Source organism: Mytilus edulis, chromosome 5 (genome assembly GCF_963676685.1).
Source record: "Mytilus edulis chromosome 5, xbMytEdul2.2, whole genome shotgun sequence".
Classification (NCBI taxonomy): domain Eukaryota; kingdom Metazoa; phylum Mollusca; class Bivalvia; order Mytilida; family Mytilidae; genus Mytilus; species Mytilus edulis.
Genome location: NC_092348.1, coordinates 27069145 through 27086507, shown reverse-complemented (window position 1 = coordinate 27086507; position 17363 = coordinate 27069145). Strand labels below are relative to the sequence as shown.

Genomic DNA, 17363 nt, shown 5'->3' with positions numbered 1-17363 from the left:
GTGAAAAGGCATAGCAGCGATTATGTATCTTCGCTCCTGTATTTAAAAAAAACTTATTATTTACTCAATCTTGGCCTCAAGTACTTATTTTGAACCACTGGCTAAGTATAAGGTGCTTATAGTTTGATGAGGTTATAAAATTTTCTGAAAATTTCTTTGAAATCCATACAATGAAAGTCGTATATCTAAATGCACGAAACGGGGGAAAGAACGGACGGACATAAAACGTTATTATATGCACCAAGTTTACTGATTAGGGTTTTAAAAACAGCTGATCAAAAAAGAAAAAAGAAAAACATATTTTGATTGATCTCAACCTGAACATGCATGAAATATTTGCCACTAGTCGTTTAACAACCAGCAATAAATAATTTCCATGCAATATATAAATATATTCAATCAAAGGAATAAGTTCAGTAAGACCCCTTTTTGGCCACAAAATATAGAAGTTTTACAAAAATGTTATTTATTAGAAAGTAGAATGCTTCTGCTACATAAATGTGGGCTGTTTTTTTACAATACAATGCACACATATCGGGTACTAACATCATTAAGTCATGCTAAATTACTGAAATCTTCACAATTTTAGCATTTTAGTTAAATTTTAGACGGTTTACGTCTTACATGAAAGTGGCTGCATTTGTGTTCATTCATAATATTGAAATGTAAGTTGTATTTGATGATAATACATAACATATATAAAGGTTGAGGATGAACACGGATGCGGCAACTTTCATTTTGACAAAAACCATCTGAAAAGTGACATGTTTTGGCATATATTTGATAGATTTTTAATATTTAAAGTAGAATTAGAGCGTTTTTGTCGTTTTTAATTAGTAAATCAGTTAAAATCTTTCACATAAACTAATTTAATCAACTGAAATAGACACTTCAGTGTTTAAAAAGTGTCTAAAATCTTTCGTCAGATGATCTTGAAATTTGAGGCCAAAATCGGCCCTTACCGGACCTTCTCCTTTCGAACGGGTCGAAATGATGGAAAATCAGAGATTCTTTGTTTGAAATAATAATACCAGTAAGCCTCTCGTTAATTGTTTAAGTTTATGACTATTTTACGTTATAAAGAAAAGCTGAATGACTAATATTAAATTATTTTAAATTAACTTTGACCATTTGCCAATTTTATTTACTAATACATAATCAGTTTTACAACTTTGACAAAACAGACTGACACTCTATTGAATATGCATAAAAGGAACTACAATTTTAAGCTTGTAATTGTCTAGATTTTACGATTAGATATTAATCAAACATACCCTCAAATTGTTGATCTTAAAAAAATATTGTCAATGGGGAAAATACCACATTACCGAAAACAATAAATACCAATGATCATAATATTGAGTCATGTATATTTAGTGGGAAGCATATGTGTTAACATTCCATTATTTATCTTAAGTAGGTTTAATTACAATTTACTAGTCCGTGAATATCTATATTTATCTGATAAGTGGGTCTAAGCGTATTATGAAGTTCCCTGGGATAAATGAAGTCTTTTAATCTTTTCCGTATCCTTAAGATGTATTTCAAAATTTGATACAACGAGTTGCATTATGAGGCCATCTTTGAAATTTGGTATATTTTGCATTGGTATATAGATGTGTATGTAGATGTATGTTGAACTTCCCCTTGGCTCCCCATGAAAGGTATTATAATGTATACTTTTCTCTCACGAAGATCAACTTTTTTTTGTGGTTTCCATTTAGTATTCGTGTTTTGTGCAGTCTTTGTGTTTAGCGAGCAGATGTCAATACAAAGACGTATCGTTTATATCACATTGTCAAATATTTCAGACATGTATGAAGTATCACATAAGCCGAAAAATGTGTATTCCCTTTATCTTGATCTGAAGGTGTTTACACGAAATATCTTCCCATAAGAAAATACTGAAAGACATGACATATTATGTTTTAGATAAAAAAATAACAAACCCTCTTTTAACCATCTTTACACTTTCTAATTATATCAAGGCGCATTTTCCATTTTGATATTCATTACAACAGTAAATATATCTAATGCCAGTTACTAGTAACTGGAATCCGCCTGTATTACGCTTCACTCTATAAACAAAGTGTAGTAGTCAGTCGAGAACTATCTTATGATGCTAGAACCCTTCTATGGCAGCAGTAACTTAAATCTGCAATTGTCAGACAGTTTATGCTACAAAAAATACCATGATAAAAATGAATCTTTCCTGAGAAAAAAAACCACATTGCAATATCACTACTAACAGATATATGAAATAAACTGACTGTTTAGTGAACTTTTCATCGACATGAAACCAAACAATATTTTCTGCGTCCTCTGTGTTTTTCGCTACAAATATAGGTTAGTGCGAAGCTGTATTCTTGTTTTGACAACATTTTTGCATCGGTTATAGAATACAGAAGGTAACACTGCGACCAGAATTGCTTAATGTGTGTATAATTTTCTATTAGTACTGTCCCTAAAAAACTAAAAACCATGCACTGTTTGGCATTTGGATACGTTCATTCATTACTGGACTATTATACTAATTAGCATAATGGTCCCAGTTTATAATAGGAGCTAATGACAATTTTTTTTTTAATATTTCCGTTTTGATAACCATAGGATTATTATAAGAGACTTGTGTCAGGTTATTTCCATTTAAAAAATCATAAAGTATTAAAATCAGTGTTATATAAAGAGCAATTTACCTGTTCGTTTGATGGTTATAAATTGAAAACCGATATCTCATTGGCTGTTATAGATAATGTGACTCCGCCTCTTTTAAAATTTGTAAATTTCACCTGTGTTGAAGAATCATTATCAATTAAGTTGTATAAAGTGTTAAAAGAGAAAGCAAACAATCTGCCACTGCGCTACTGATATTGGAATACAAAAAATATTTAAGGTAAGTTATTTTTTCTTATTTTCATGAAATGATGAAAAATATATTTTCTTTTAAAAGGAAGTATTACAGAAGTTTATAATTAACGTTGTATGTGTTTTAAATATATATTTTAAAGGCATTGGGTTTCAAAATTCATGTTAGAAAATATTATATCAAATTTGTCAAAGAAAAACCCGTTTAATGGTTGACTTATGTTGCATTTTGATGTCTTTTGCTATTAGATGCTCATTGTGTTGATGGCAGATCTTTTCTAGTTTCTGCTTGAGTAAATTACAACTTTTTGTACTCTATTGAGAGCTTCGCATGTCAACACCTATGTGTAGTAGTGTTCTTGGTGTTTGTTGGTTATATTGTCACTTTGTACACTTAATTGACGTCTTCATATCATCACTGTCGTTCTCATAGAAACCGAGTATCATCCTCGGTATCATCATATTTTCAGCAAGTAGAAAGTAATCTTAAGAATACAAATACCGTCACTTTTATGGTACATGCAGTTTTGGTTTTCACCAAAAAAAACCTTGTAACTCCACGTCTTTAACACTTGAGTCTTTCATATCTATTTATATACGTGTTGCAATCAAGATAGAAGGCTTGTCTTTAAAAAAAATTGGAAAAATGATCAGGACTTAAAAATACATGTACATCGACCTCCAGATTTCTTTATCGCGGGAATTTTTGGCATGAGTTTAAATTGCTTTCTCTTTGACGTTATCCACATATCTACCTTGAATAATATTGTAGGAATATTTCTATATTTGTGTGTGCTGTTTTTAAATTTGATGCGACTTCAATCATCTGATACAACTTCCCTCTGTTGAATAACCCCGTTTGTCGTTAAACAATCAAAGATGATTTTTAACACGACATAGTCACTGAATAACTCATGTATATATATATGTTAGCATAGGTATTTTGTATTTTATGTCTGTAATCCAAGATCATTAATATATTAAGTTTGGATTCTGTTACCCAATTCTTGGCTGACCTTCATGTCCTTGTTAAAGTTTTAAGGATAGCTGCTACAAGTTTCTATTGCAATCATATCAAATATCCCTTTTTATTTTATTTTGAACTTTTACATGTAATAATTTCAATGCGCGTGACATATGTTTCATAAGAAATGCCGCATCACTAAACATTTTACGAACGATACATTTTGATTTCTTTGCTTTTTGGTCATACATGAATTATACACAGATGATATTATGAGAAAAGGAAGATTGGTTGGCTCAGTAGAACATGTAAACTTAGCCTATACCATGCAGGGGATATAGCTTTCAATCAGAAATTCTCTACCATATATAGTGCACTTATGTTTACAGTTTGTTGGAAAATCGATAGCAAAGGAAATTGAAGTTTTCCACAAGTGATTACAAAACTATTTGGGCACTTACAACCTAACCAGCGACATTACTTGAACTTTCAAATTTAATTTCCCATCAGACGCAAGGCAGATGGACATGTTTAAAAAAATACTGACCAAAACCACTTAGAATATTTAACAGGCGAATAAAAATGTTTGCCGGTATCCCGGGTGAGAGCGTTATCTTTACGACATATAAATAGCTGTGTAATTGACAGTTTAAAACTCCCAAGTATCCTCATTGATACACGATATCTCTGCTACTGCTTGCCATCAAAGGAATTTCCCAATACACCTTCTCCGCCTTCAAGTGTGAAGAACACTTAAATCACAAGGAGAGTTCCTTGCTCCTTTCATATGGAATAATCTTGTGACTTCTATTCTGATTTATGGGTCATAGATGAAATGAAGAAGTTGATCTTTGTCTTTATCAAGGGTCTGCACAGAGAACACAAGACTGAAAGCATGTGAGAAGTAGAAATTAAGATGTCACAATAATTGCGGGGAATTCTCCAGTTCTCTCTTTTTTTTAGTCTTTTGTGTTTAGGATGTCTACATTGTTTTACAAAAAGCGTTCTGGTTGACAATGTGGACATTAGTTTACATCTTATTAAGATCTAAGTAAATAACATCTATTTATAATATAATGAAATTTGAAAAAGTGATTGATTGATACATGAACCACAACAAATACTATCCAACGCATAAATTTAAATTCGCTGCAAGAAAGAAAACCGAACACAATGCATATTACTTGACATGCTACAGGCAGTAATGTAATGAGATTGAATATTAAAATATTTTGTGACTTGTGAGTTTGGCTATCCCTTTGCTATATTTACCTTTCTTGTGTTATAGCTATAGGAAAACCTGCAGTTGAAGTCATCTGAAATGTTGTGACGATAGTTTATTTAGGTAGACCCAACCATATCTATATCTGCTGCGTGCTGCGTACATCAAGAAAAATGTCTAGCTCATGTGTTTGTCACAAGTTGTTACATTTTCTGTGTGTCTAGTTTTTCTCTTTGATTTGTCCTGTTATATGTAATACGTGTCAATTGACCGTTTTGTTACCCAAACATCAACTTCAACTTTCAACAAACCAATTAATTTTGTCTTCAACAAGTTGGTTGGTAAATATTGCAGATGGTGGCTCAACAATAAAAATGAAATATTGTGTGGCGATTTCTAGCAGAAAATTGCAGTAAATCATAGTTATATTTGCCTTTCAACTTTAAAAAGGATTCGAAAATCAAAAGTTTCTGGTCTTTTTCTGTTTGTCTAGAGAATGTAAGGATCGAAGATCATTGACTTTGGAAAATGATATATAGACTTCACATAACTGATGGCTATTATCAATGTGGTGATTTTGTTGTGACAAGCGGTAATCAATACCCCTACTTACATTTATAATAAAGAAACCAATATTTAAATAATGTTACCAAGTTAATAAATAGTTTTGTTTCTGTGCTACCCGGGGAAGTGAGGCAGACTTAAGGACAAAATAAATAAAACGATTGTAAACACAGATAGGAAAGCAGTAACAACCAACACCAAAACTATTTCCTGTACCCGAGGCGCCATCTGGGGTAAATAATGATGTTATCTACCTCCAATAATGTGATGACTATAGATATCCCTTAAAAAAGTGTAACATTACGTGCTTTCTTGTTCAATATGTCATTCAATGAAGAAATAAATATTATATGTTTTTGTAAGTTGTCAAACCGTATCAATTTTAATTGACTGGGGTCGAGACGTCACAAATCAATTAAGTGATTTGCTTTTCCGGTTGTCGTTGTTCGATGTTTTTTGTAATGTTTATTAGTTTGGCTCTCTTAAGATATTTTTATGTAGAAGTATTGTAATAATTTATTTATTTTGCATATTTTCTTCATCTTCGTCAAAAACTTATCTTTTCAATCTCTCTGAAGACTGTTTTCATTTCTTCCGATTTTTATACCTATTGAGGCCATCTTCTTATGATCAAAGTAAACTTATACGAGACATAGTTTAACCTTCGACATTAGCCAAATAAACACCTATCATTAAAATGCATATATAGAATATCATCAATAATCTGTATAAAAGATATTAAACATGTTTTAAAGTTTGGTCTCAATTGCATATTTTATAAGCCCCGAGCTTTTATTAAACACGATGAAAATTGTCTCTTTGAAAGACATATAAAAACTCATAAAAATAAAAACTTTTTTGAATGTGGAAAAGTTTTATAAGTTTTCATAATTGAAATAAGAGATTAAGTTGTATTTTATGATTATTTGCTGTTTTTAAAACGTTGTTTTATGTTTCCAGAACACGTAGAGCTACTGCATTCAGTTACTGGTTTTAAAAATAAAATTGAAGAAAAAAATCATTAACCTACAAAGGTTTTAATGAGAGTTTTAGATTGATATTATGTATGCTAAGTTTATTTCTCTCAGAGATTTGGGTAATTTTAAAGTTGAAGCGGACAAATACATTTTGAAAGGCATATTAACCAGAAGAATCAACATTAAATAAAGAAAGACTATACATAACTAAAAAGAGGAGCCTGGTTAAGAAGAGCTAAAAACATTATTGAAAGAGAGAAAAGAACACTGCTTTTGCAGATGTATACCAGTTTCTAATCCTTTGTAGAACAACTCGCAGTATCTAAATTTAAAATGTTGTTTTCTTTAAATCTTCTCAGATATAAATGAAGAATATTTCTTTTGGCGAACTTTTTAAGGTTTATAACTGATCCTGGTAGAACTAACTTTACATTGTTTCACGTTATTATTGAAGGAATTACAATTGAAAGATATATATAATTATGTAATTCATTTCGGGTAGAATCAATATATATCAATCAATCAATGCTCGAGTCTGACCTCGTAAAATCTTTATCAAGTATGTGTCTTGCTCATTGTAGAAGGCTTTACAGTGACATATAACAGTTTATTTCTATAGCAGTTGGTCTCTTATTGAGAGCTGTTTCATTGGCAACCATACCGTATGTTCTTATTTTATATGTACAATGCACGACAAAAGACGTTAACTTTCAACGGAGAAAACATTAAGTGTCTTTGACAGTTGTTATCCATTCGTTTGATGTGTTTGAACTTTTGATTTTGCCATTTGATTAGGGACTTTCCGTTTTGAATTTTTTCACGGAGTTCAGTATTTTTGTGATTTTACTTTCTGCACACCTGACATACATGTGCAAGTTATAAAAGTTTATCAGATATACTTGTTACAGAATTACATGACAATTAATCCAGCTGGTAGCTAAAACATAAATGAATGATTTAGTAGGTCAGAAATATAGTTGTCGCATGTTTTTTTTATTATTGTCGCAACATTTCACCTTTTCCTGTTTCCGAGATTTTCAGGACGAACAGACTTTTTAGATTAAGATCGCTATCAAACTTCACCACGAAATCATTTCATGACACTTGACATTTTAGGATTATATTTTTTATAGCAGCCATATAATTTTAAAATTTAAACTAAATTTAAAGCGATAACAATCAAGTGCACTTTAACCACGTGACTTTAATGCATTTGTCTGATGGTAAATGTTGTATATAATACATGAATTATGTGTAAAGTAAAGAAAGGCTACGCCTACTTATATAACAAGAGACCTATATGTAATAGTGCTGCACTCAGCATATCATAATTGTGTCTTACTACTATAAATAGAAAGAAGGGGTGAGGTGTATTTGACTTTAAACACCTGCACGAAAGAAACAAAAACAAAAATCCAAAGACACACAATTGGGTGCTTGTATTGCTGTCCTGTTACTTAGATTCACTTTCAAGCCTTCACACCAAATAGAATCTCATATTTCATTGCAAATTTATGTCGATCTTAGCACTGGTTTGTGTGGAAGTGTTTGCTACATGTCGACATTGTTCATTGCAGCACTCAAGTGGGTATTTGCAGCCCAATACAGGCAATTACTATGAAAAACATTAGGTTAAAAAAAAAACTGGCATTGTTTGCAAGACAACATCGAAATTCAGAAACATGGATTTGTATAGTGAGCACTATGCAAATCCCTGTCAGAAACAAGACAAACATTTACATACATGTATTATTAAGTGTCACTGTTCACTGTTCGCAGATGTAAGTTAATAATAAGAATAGGTTTTGGACATACATAAGCCTAGAGAGTTACGTACACTGACTGAAAGGTGTTAGAATATACATAAGCCTAGAGAGATACGTACACGAAGGGTGAAGAAGCGTCACCTAGAAGCAAGGATAAATTAACGATTTAAATGGATTTATTTACTTTACTCGAACATTTGGCCAGGATTATTTATCAGTTCATAACACAACTTTGGATTTAAGAGCTGTCATACATGTATTTACTGAGCCCGAAAATTAACTTTCACACCTTCATGTCACCCGTGTAATAAATTTTGACAGTAGTTTAATTGATTTCAGAACACCAGAAAAATAAATCCTATAAACAAGTTTTATTATCTATTAAAATCTTGTGAGAAAAACAGTGGGAGTTGAAACCTTAAACTAAGAGAAGATTTCTTATTTTTAAAACATGCTCATGCAGCTAGAATAAAAATGCAATACAAGTACCTGCTCTGGCAAAACACATGTTTTACAACCTGTGTAGTGACTGTCAGTGACTTCAGCAATTGTCTGGAACTTGCATGCAGATATGGATCCAGTTATTTTAAAAAGGGTGTTCCCAACCCAGGATAAAAAGGGAGAGTGGTGCAACCACATGTTCCCATTCAAATGCATTGATCGTAAAAAAAAAGGGGGGAATTCCAACTCCCGAAACCCCAACCCCCCTGTATCCGCCACTGCAATATTTGGAGCGATACTTGTAAAGCGTTTTATGCATTTGTCTATGTAGTCTGTTCCCTTTCCAAATGCCTTTGCCATGGCATTATGCGTTATCTGGTATTAAAATCACAGCAATCGTTCTGATTATCATTTATATGTCTAAAATATTCGACCCAACATTCAACTGCTTTCTTTATTTTCGAGACTAAAATTAAAAAAAAAATACCCCAACAAAAAATTTAAGAAAGAAAAATGCTAGGGCAAATCTTAGTCAACTTTAACCGAAAATGTCAACTTTTCAGGACGTTTAAATTTAAAGTTGAGACGAGGAGTGTCAGAAATGAATATCTAAATTATTTATCACTTACATATTTAAAAAAAGTCATTATATGTATTTACATATTTATAGACAGTAAAAGCTTAACTGCTATCTCATTCTGATCGCGCAAACTTCCATTATGTTTTTCGATCGACTGAATATTCTATTTGACTATCTATCCCAATTTTTTTAGTCTCACTGTTTTATATTATTGATGAAATAACAGTGGTTACTTTTATTCACGTCATTCGGAGGATAGTTATCATACCACATCTCCATATTTTGAATCTTTAATACATAGAAACTAGCTAGGACATTAAAAATTGATGTTATAGTTATCCTCCTCCCAGCATATAAATAAACTCATCATAGATACCAGGACTAAATTTAGTATATACGCCAGACGCGCGTTTCGTCTACAAAAGACTCATCAGTGACGCTCGAATCCAAAAAAGTTAAAAAGGCCAAATAAAGTACGAAGTTGAAGAGCATTGAGGACCAAAATTCCTAAAAGTTTTGCCAAATACAGCTAAGGTAATCTATGCCTGAGGTAGAAAAGCCTTAGTTTTTCAAAAAAATCAAAAATTTGCAAACAGTAAATTTATAAATATAACCATAAAGTGTCAATTGGAAGACTATTCTTTTGCTGCATTGAAGACCCATTTATGGTCTTTGGTTGTTATCTTTTCTTTGGTCGTGTTGTTGTCTCTTTGACATATTCCCCATTTCCATTTCCATTCTCAATTTTATTTTGATATATATAGATAAGGTAGTTTACATGCAATCTCTTTTCGCCTTTGGTTAGAACCAAGTGTAACAATAGCTTCAGCCCTTTGGTTACTTTATTGCAGAACTGAAGGCGTAAAATTGACACTAAATTGTTAAACCGAATTTTCTGTTTCATTTCACGATCTTTTGTAAGATAATTTAACTTCTTCCTCAAAAATCACTTTATTAATACGTTTTTGTAACACCGTGCATGTGATCTAAGCGACTGACACAATTAATGGTAAAAGGGCACTTAATTAAACAAAAGCTAATCGGCTTAGGATCAAAGTGGTGGGAAAGTTTTAGAGTTAATTAGTCTATCAGTTGTTATTTCACTTTTTAAATTTGAGTGACTCATTTAAACCGTCAAGTAAATGCAAGCAAAGCTAATTAGTGAGATCACAAAATCAAAATATTAAGAAGTTAATATTGCTTTTCATGGATTATATAAGTAAATGGTTGAGACAAGTGTTACCAAACTAATTGAAATCGTGAGAAAATCAAGTCAGAAAGGCGACAGTACCCAGTGGGATACAATTGACAAAAAACTTATTAAGTTTACTGAATTATATCTAAATTATAATATCAATATGAATAAAGTAAGTATATGCATGTCTTGCACACATTTGTAATATAAACTGAATGATCTTTTAAGAAAGTTAATATTAGCTTTATAATTGCATACATTCTTAACCGCCTATGCGTACATTTCTTTTTATGACAACGATAAACTGCTAACAAGGATACTAATAGTAAGTTTACTATAAAATCTTTGCTGCCACCAGTGTATCTTTTAAAGGTTTTATCAGTTGCATGATTTCCTAACAATCGCATGTTTGATGCAATCTGCTTGACGATCAACATAAATGGTTCGTTGACAAAAATACATCCTTTGGAAAATAAAATGATAATACACGAAAGAATCAGCTATCTCAGAAACTGCATAACTATAGTCTATAGCATATGCTTATCTTTGTTTTAAATCCTAAAAATAGTGTGTTTTTTTTTTTCTATTTGTAGATGTTCCGGTGGTTGAAGAACGGAAAGAACAAAGAAAAGACCTCCAAACAAAAATCTGCTGGTGACAATTATGGTTTTCATAACCAGTCAAATTCAAATTACGGATTCCAAGGAAGTAAGAGTCCAGAAAATCTGGATTCTTCAGTTCATATTTATGATGAGATCAGTGAAGTTGCAGAAATTTCTTTTTCAAGACAATTCACTCTTTTACCAGAGAAAACTAACATGGGAAATAATGTTGAAGGACCATATTTAGTCGTACCAATATTACCAAGTAGGAGGACATCTTCAAAAAGGGATGCTGATCAGGAAGATCAAACAGATTTTAATGAAAAATCGTCAATGAAAAACGAAAGGAAACAGAGAGTTTACAGTGCACCTTGGGATAAGCCTAGAAGTGGGCAAGGCGAAAAACATAAAAATTCATTGATTCATCCAGCATTTCGTGACTCAGATTCTGGCTACACGTGCAACAGTGTAAGCACCAGAACGGACTCCGATCGTGTTAATGATAGTGATACCGGATGTGAATATGACATGAGCATTTCAACTGAAAGTGATGTAAGCAGCGAGTATAAGGAACTAATAAGTAAGATACAAAACAATTTAACATTGAAACATCAAATCTTAGACATGATAAAGGAATCAGAAACTGGTGAAAGCGGGAAAATTAAATCGTCTGCAAAGATCACGTCTTCATCTTCTCTTGATTCTTGTGATTTTATTCGTTCACGAGATACTTTTGACAGAGACGAAACAGAATCAGAATACAGTAGCGGATTTGAGGAATATGAGTTAGACGAACATTTGTCTTGTGAAATTCCTTCAGCACAGGCCAAAAACAGGATCGTATCCGCAGCAAGTTCTGAAAGTGGAAAATCTACCTCAGAACCAAGTGTTTCTAATTCCGAAACGTCGTACAAATTACAAACTAACAGCCTCAAAGAACAATATGGTATTCCTAAACGAACCTGCAATCTTCAAAGTAAAAGTTCGACCTCGATAGACAGTTCTAATAATAAGAATTCAGACATTTATGGCAAAAGTTCAAGGTCAAAACGGAATTCGTTGCAATCAGCCGCTTCATTGGCTCCTAGTCCAACAAATATCTACCAAAAAAGTAACAACACTAGATATTCCAGTTCAAATAGAATGCTTGGGGATCTTATAAACATGAATCATAATATGCAAACAATGAAATTTTAAAAGACTTTGTAAATTCTTCACGAACAACATATTCGAGGAAGTCTGTACCAATAAGCATGACAAAAATGTAAATTCTTCACGTACATCGTGTTGGAGGAAGTCTGCACACCTAAGCATGACAAAAATGGCATTGGTTCCAACGGACTTGAATGTCCAAGACAACAGGAATGATGACAAGCGACGATTTTGTAAGTAATTGAAATTAAAAATTTAGTATTTACATAAGTATGAGAATCAAAATCTCATTATAATTATCGAACAGATTTTCCGAATATCTGGGATGGGCTAAAGTAAATAAATAATTCAAAGGCCGGAAAAAAGAATATCAAAATAAAAAAAAATATCTTTGCATCACTGCTTTACAATATTTTTATTTATTAACACTTATTATAAGCTCATTTGATGACCAGGTTTGAACTTTTTTGGCTTTTTGTAAAACATACATTTTATTTCGTATGCATGTTTTATAAATTTAATGTTTGCCTTGAAGAAAACACAATAAATTTATTGTGACACTTTTATAGCACTTACATTTTATTTTGTAAATGGTTGGAATTCAATAGTGTCGGAACAATTTATCTGCACCCATCTCTATTCATTATAATATTTATTGCACGGGTCAAATCTTATCGAATACATATATATTTAGAAGAAAAGATCTTATAATTTGGACTGAAGTTCTGTGTAAAGCCCAGGAAAGTCAAGACTCGTTGACACAAGACAAAATAAATATGCACAAGTGCTTTAATTAGTAGACCAATATTGCAGGTTGTATTTAAAATTAAAGATATCATGTAGCTGATATATATGAAAACTTATGATTTAATTGAACTTATTATTTTCCAATTTCTTTTTCAGACAAGACGATAAAGAGCGCCACCTAGTAAAACCATGTAAAGTACACAGACATTGTTAGTGCTTTGTCATTACATAAATAACAAAATTTAACTACTTAGTTTTTTGTTCTTTCAATTGAAACACTTCAAAGACAAAGATCATATGTGGTGGTCTTTAGGCTCTTTGTTAACCCAGTTAAAAGGAAAATTGGGAGGAGCAGAGCAAACGGAGAGGTTAAGTCCCGTTGATCCGAAAGGCGATTAAGATGTTACCTTTTTCTCTCAAGATGTACCCTTTTAAGACCTTGTAATCAATGCCTTTTAACTTTATAAATCTGAACACATCTTTGATGTTTTGTGGTGCATCTAATTTTTATGACTGATCACATAATCACACATTCAGACATTTTGTCTGGCTCTCTGAAAAGTGCACAAATCTTCATGCAAAACTTTCTTCACTACGGCCATTTTTCGTAATAAAAAAAGGACAAGTTGGCAAGCGACAGTCAAAACACATAAATCGAAGAAAGACAGTGCTAATGTTATCGCTCAAGAAAAAAATCTTATCAAATATCAGTCCACAAATCTAGCATACAAACAAAAAGGATCAAACAATACCAGCTATACCAAAATACCTGGGTCAGGTGTTACGGGAGAGGGAGAATCTGTTCCGAGTCCCATTGCGTAATAAACCATTATATAATAGGGAATACGTGAATTATTCGAGTTAAAGGAAATACGGGAAATACGCCAATATGAAAATTCGACAAAATAAAAAGCCAAAAGACATCTTTCCTCTTATTAAAAAGCTAGATAGTCCTAAAGCCTATCGATACGTGTATATCACAAGGTAACAATAAAGTTTCTCTTCAACAAAGGATGACGTCTTGACAATAAATGTCATATCTGGGAACAGTATACATTTAATATATATCGATATAAAATTGCATGAGAATGGAAATAGGGAATGTGTCAAAGAGACAAGAACCCGACCAAAGAGCAGACAACAGCCGAATATATATGTTCCTGGTCATATGTAGTTACACCACTTCTTCAGAGTAGGGGGTTTGGTTGGCTGCTGTCTGCTGGCATTGGTTTTTTGCTTGTTGTTGGAATATAAATTAGGCGGTTGAATTTCTTTTTCACTTGTCTTACATTTTATCACTCTAATGACCTTTTGTTGAAGGCCGTAATGGTTTACTTTTGTGGGTTGTTATTTGGATGGAGAGTTGTCTCATTGGCACTCACACCACATCTTCCTATATCTATATACATATCACAGGCATAACACAAACAAACAACCGAGTAAACTGATCCATACACAACTGCCAACTTCACAATAACCGGGCATCACCCATGAACTCCGAAAAGTAATCAACTCCAGTCATATGTCTATGCGCCTAAAAATGAACACAGTGAATTATAGCCATCATGCACAAGGAAGAACAAATTCCTTCATTTATAATGATTTCCAATATTTCATAACTGCAAATTTCAATTATCTAAAAATTACATCAATCGAACAACATGAACATGCCGTATAAAAAGGCGAAAAATATAATACAAATGACCAGAAATAGAGTATTTATCTGTATTTAAATTATTTTCGATGAACAACTTCGAAATCTGCAGCGTATCTTGTTAGCAAAAATAAGCTAATCTCAGCATGCTGATATTGCTAATTCTTAAATAATGATCGTTTTACAAATCATAGCTTGACAATTGCACAATTTTGTTCCGTTGCAATAATATGCAAAATTACTATTTAATTTAGTCAAAATCTGATAGCTCGGATGTACAACTCGGTGACTTTCATTTAAATCAAGAAATCCAACAAAGTTTCAATTATCTTGACATATAATCAGCTTAGAAAGTATTGACACATAAATCAATCACGCACTTCCTCTTGAGGTCCTCGTGAGATATTGCGCAAGTTAATGCCCATGCATCATCTGTCATTCGGATCATTTTTGCATTTGGATCTCCTTTGAATTACTCGGCAAATTCAGTCCAGGATCTTCCTTTGTAACAATTCTTTGTTCCATTGCAATCATGCAAGCAAAAATATGATCGCCTTTCAAAGTGTTTCGGAGTTTAGTATATATGACGTCCATTATCACTGAACTAGTACACATTTTTGTTTAGGGGCCAGATGAGGCATGCATCGAGATCGGAATTTTCTCGCTGCATTGAAAAGCCATTGGTGGTCTTCGGCTTTTTTCTGCTCTTTGGTCGGGTTGTTGTCTCTTTTACACATTCCACATTTCCATGTTCAATTAACTATGATTGTTGGTATACATGTATTTTTGGCTAAATCCCTTTTTTGTTTGAACTACACCACTTGATCTGTTAAAACTTAGAAAATTGAAGATTCGAAGCTTACAGTCAATTCAAGAGCTTAACCATCTAGCTCGGGTGAGCCTCTATATATTAGCGGACGAAGGTTTGTCGGGAAAGAGGGACAGAAGATTGTTTCACTGAAGTATTGTTGAATCACCTGTTGCTAGGTATTCTTATTTATTTTTGAGCGACATCTCTTTCCAATTTTGAACACAATTATAACTCTTTTTTTGTGGGAGAATATTCATAGACCATCATTTTCATTTTCCAGAGCCCTGTTCTGGAGTCAATATTGTCCCTTTATAAAACTAAAGTAAAGTATCATTTAATTCCCGATAGTGAAGCACTATGCAAATAGAAAATGAGGTATGGTTGCTAACGGATAACTTTCTTTATAGCTACAATATTTGGTTATGCTTTTATTTATTATTCACAAAATGTAAATGGTTGTACTGATAGAAACAATATTCAAAAATCTGATAAAAGTGTTAAGATGATAGCATATTGTATTCAGAGGATTGGTAGGTTTAAATGATCGTATCTAAATTTACGGTCTTTATAAACAACATCATCGTAAAATTTATGATGTTATATCTTGTATGTAATACGTTTTCTATAGTCCAGACAGTTAAGATTCCAAATTAAATCTTTGTGTATATGAAAATAATTTGTAAAGAACCTTAGTAAGTTATGGTTAAAGTTCCCGGACTAAAATGCGTTACAAGAGATACATATCTTCTTATATTTATATATACCACTCACTGGAATTCTTAAAATCACTACAGACAAGAGCAAAATAAACGAGTGGATATAGATCAACACCGCAAGATTTTGCCAAAGACACATTACACGCAAGATTTTTCCTAAGACACATCACTGTCAAAAAAAAGAAAACGAACAATACCACACAAACACACTTTTCGGGTTCTTCGTATCATTTGAATGAGGAAACCTTGTTCTATAGGAATATGCCTGTCGTATGGTTAGAAAATTCATATTTAAAAAGATTAAAGTCAAAGGTTAACTCCTTACAACATTTTTGTGCTTTATAGAATTGTTTCCTTTTCTATATATGACAAATACCTGTTAGAGGGTAAGTGCCTGTGGTCAAGTTCCTTGATTGTGTGTGTGTGGGGGAGGGGGGGGGGTTAACTTATCAGTGTGCGTGTGTGTTGAACACTCAAGACTGCCCTTTAATGACACTTTCAATACTTCCTGTTTCATTTCTATATCAGAAAATCTTGGTCTTGGACTTACATCAAAATTTAATGCACGTTCAGCAGCAAATGTTTTGACTTCATGTCATTGGCTTATCATTTGTAAACTGTCGGATATAGCCACCTGATCTGTATCTAATAATGACAAATCACCATAAAATAATTAAGACATTGAAAATCTATATTGATTATTCAGTGCTGTAATTGTGATATTTCATTTACAAATATGAACATTTTCAAATACAAATTAACCTTGCTCTCATTATCATCAAATATTGGTTTATCAGATCCAATGTCGCTTTCTCCTTCTTTTTAAAGAATAAAATAATTGCGTCACGCATAATCAAAAAAATTAAAAGCATAAATCGGACTATCAGATTTCAATTTAAAAAAAGTTAATAACACAAGCAAGTATGAACGCCTTCGAATATAATTCAACGATTATAAAACTATCAGTGTACTGCTATACCATGAAGGTCATGTTGACGGTTAAGAAGTGTATCATATCTTTACTCATATTGAAGGTTATAAGCATAAAGCATGTAATATAGATGTTTATTAAATGTCAATTAAGAAATACAAGTTGGAAATGAGAAA

General features: G+C 32.3%; 1 protein-coding gene across 1 annotated transcript; it reads left to right on the top strand.

Annotated features, from left to right (window-relative positions):
• The first annotated feature begins 2767 nt into the window (after positions 1-2767).
• Positions 2768-13321, top strand: LOC139523320 (serine-rich adhesin for platelets-like). Its single transcript, XM_071317196.1, has 3 exons — positions 2768-2893; positions 11168-12561; positions 13232-13321. The coding sequence occupies exon 2, from the start codon at positions 11168-11170 to the stop codon at positions 12371-12373; it is 1206 nt and encodes a 401-aa protein (XP_071173297.1). The 5' UTR covers positions 2768-2893; the 3' UTR covers positions 12374-12561; positions 13232-13321.
• Positions 13322-17363: the final 4042 nt, after the last annotated feature.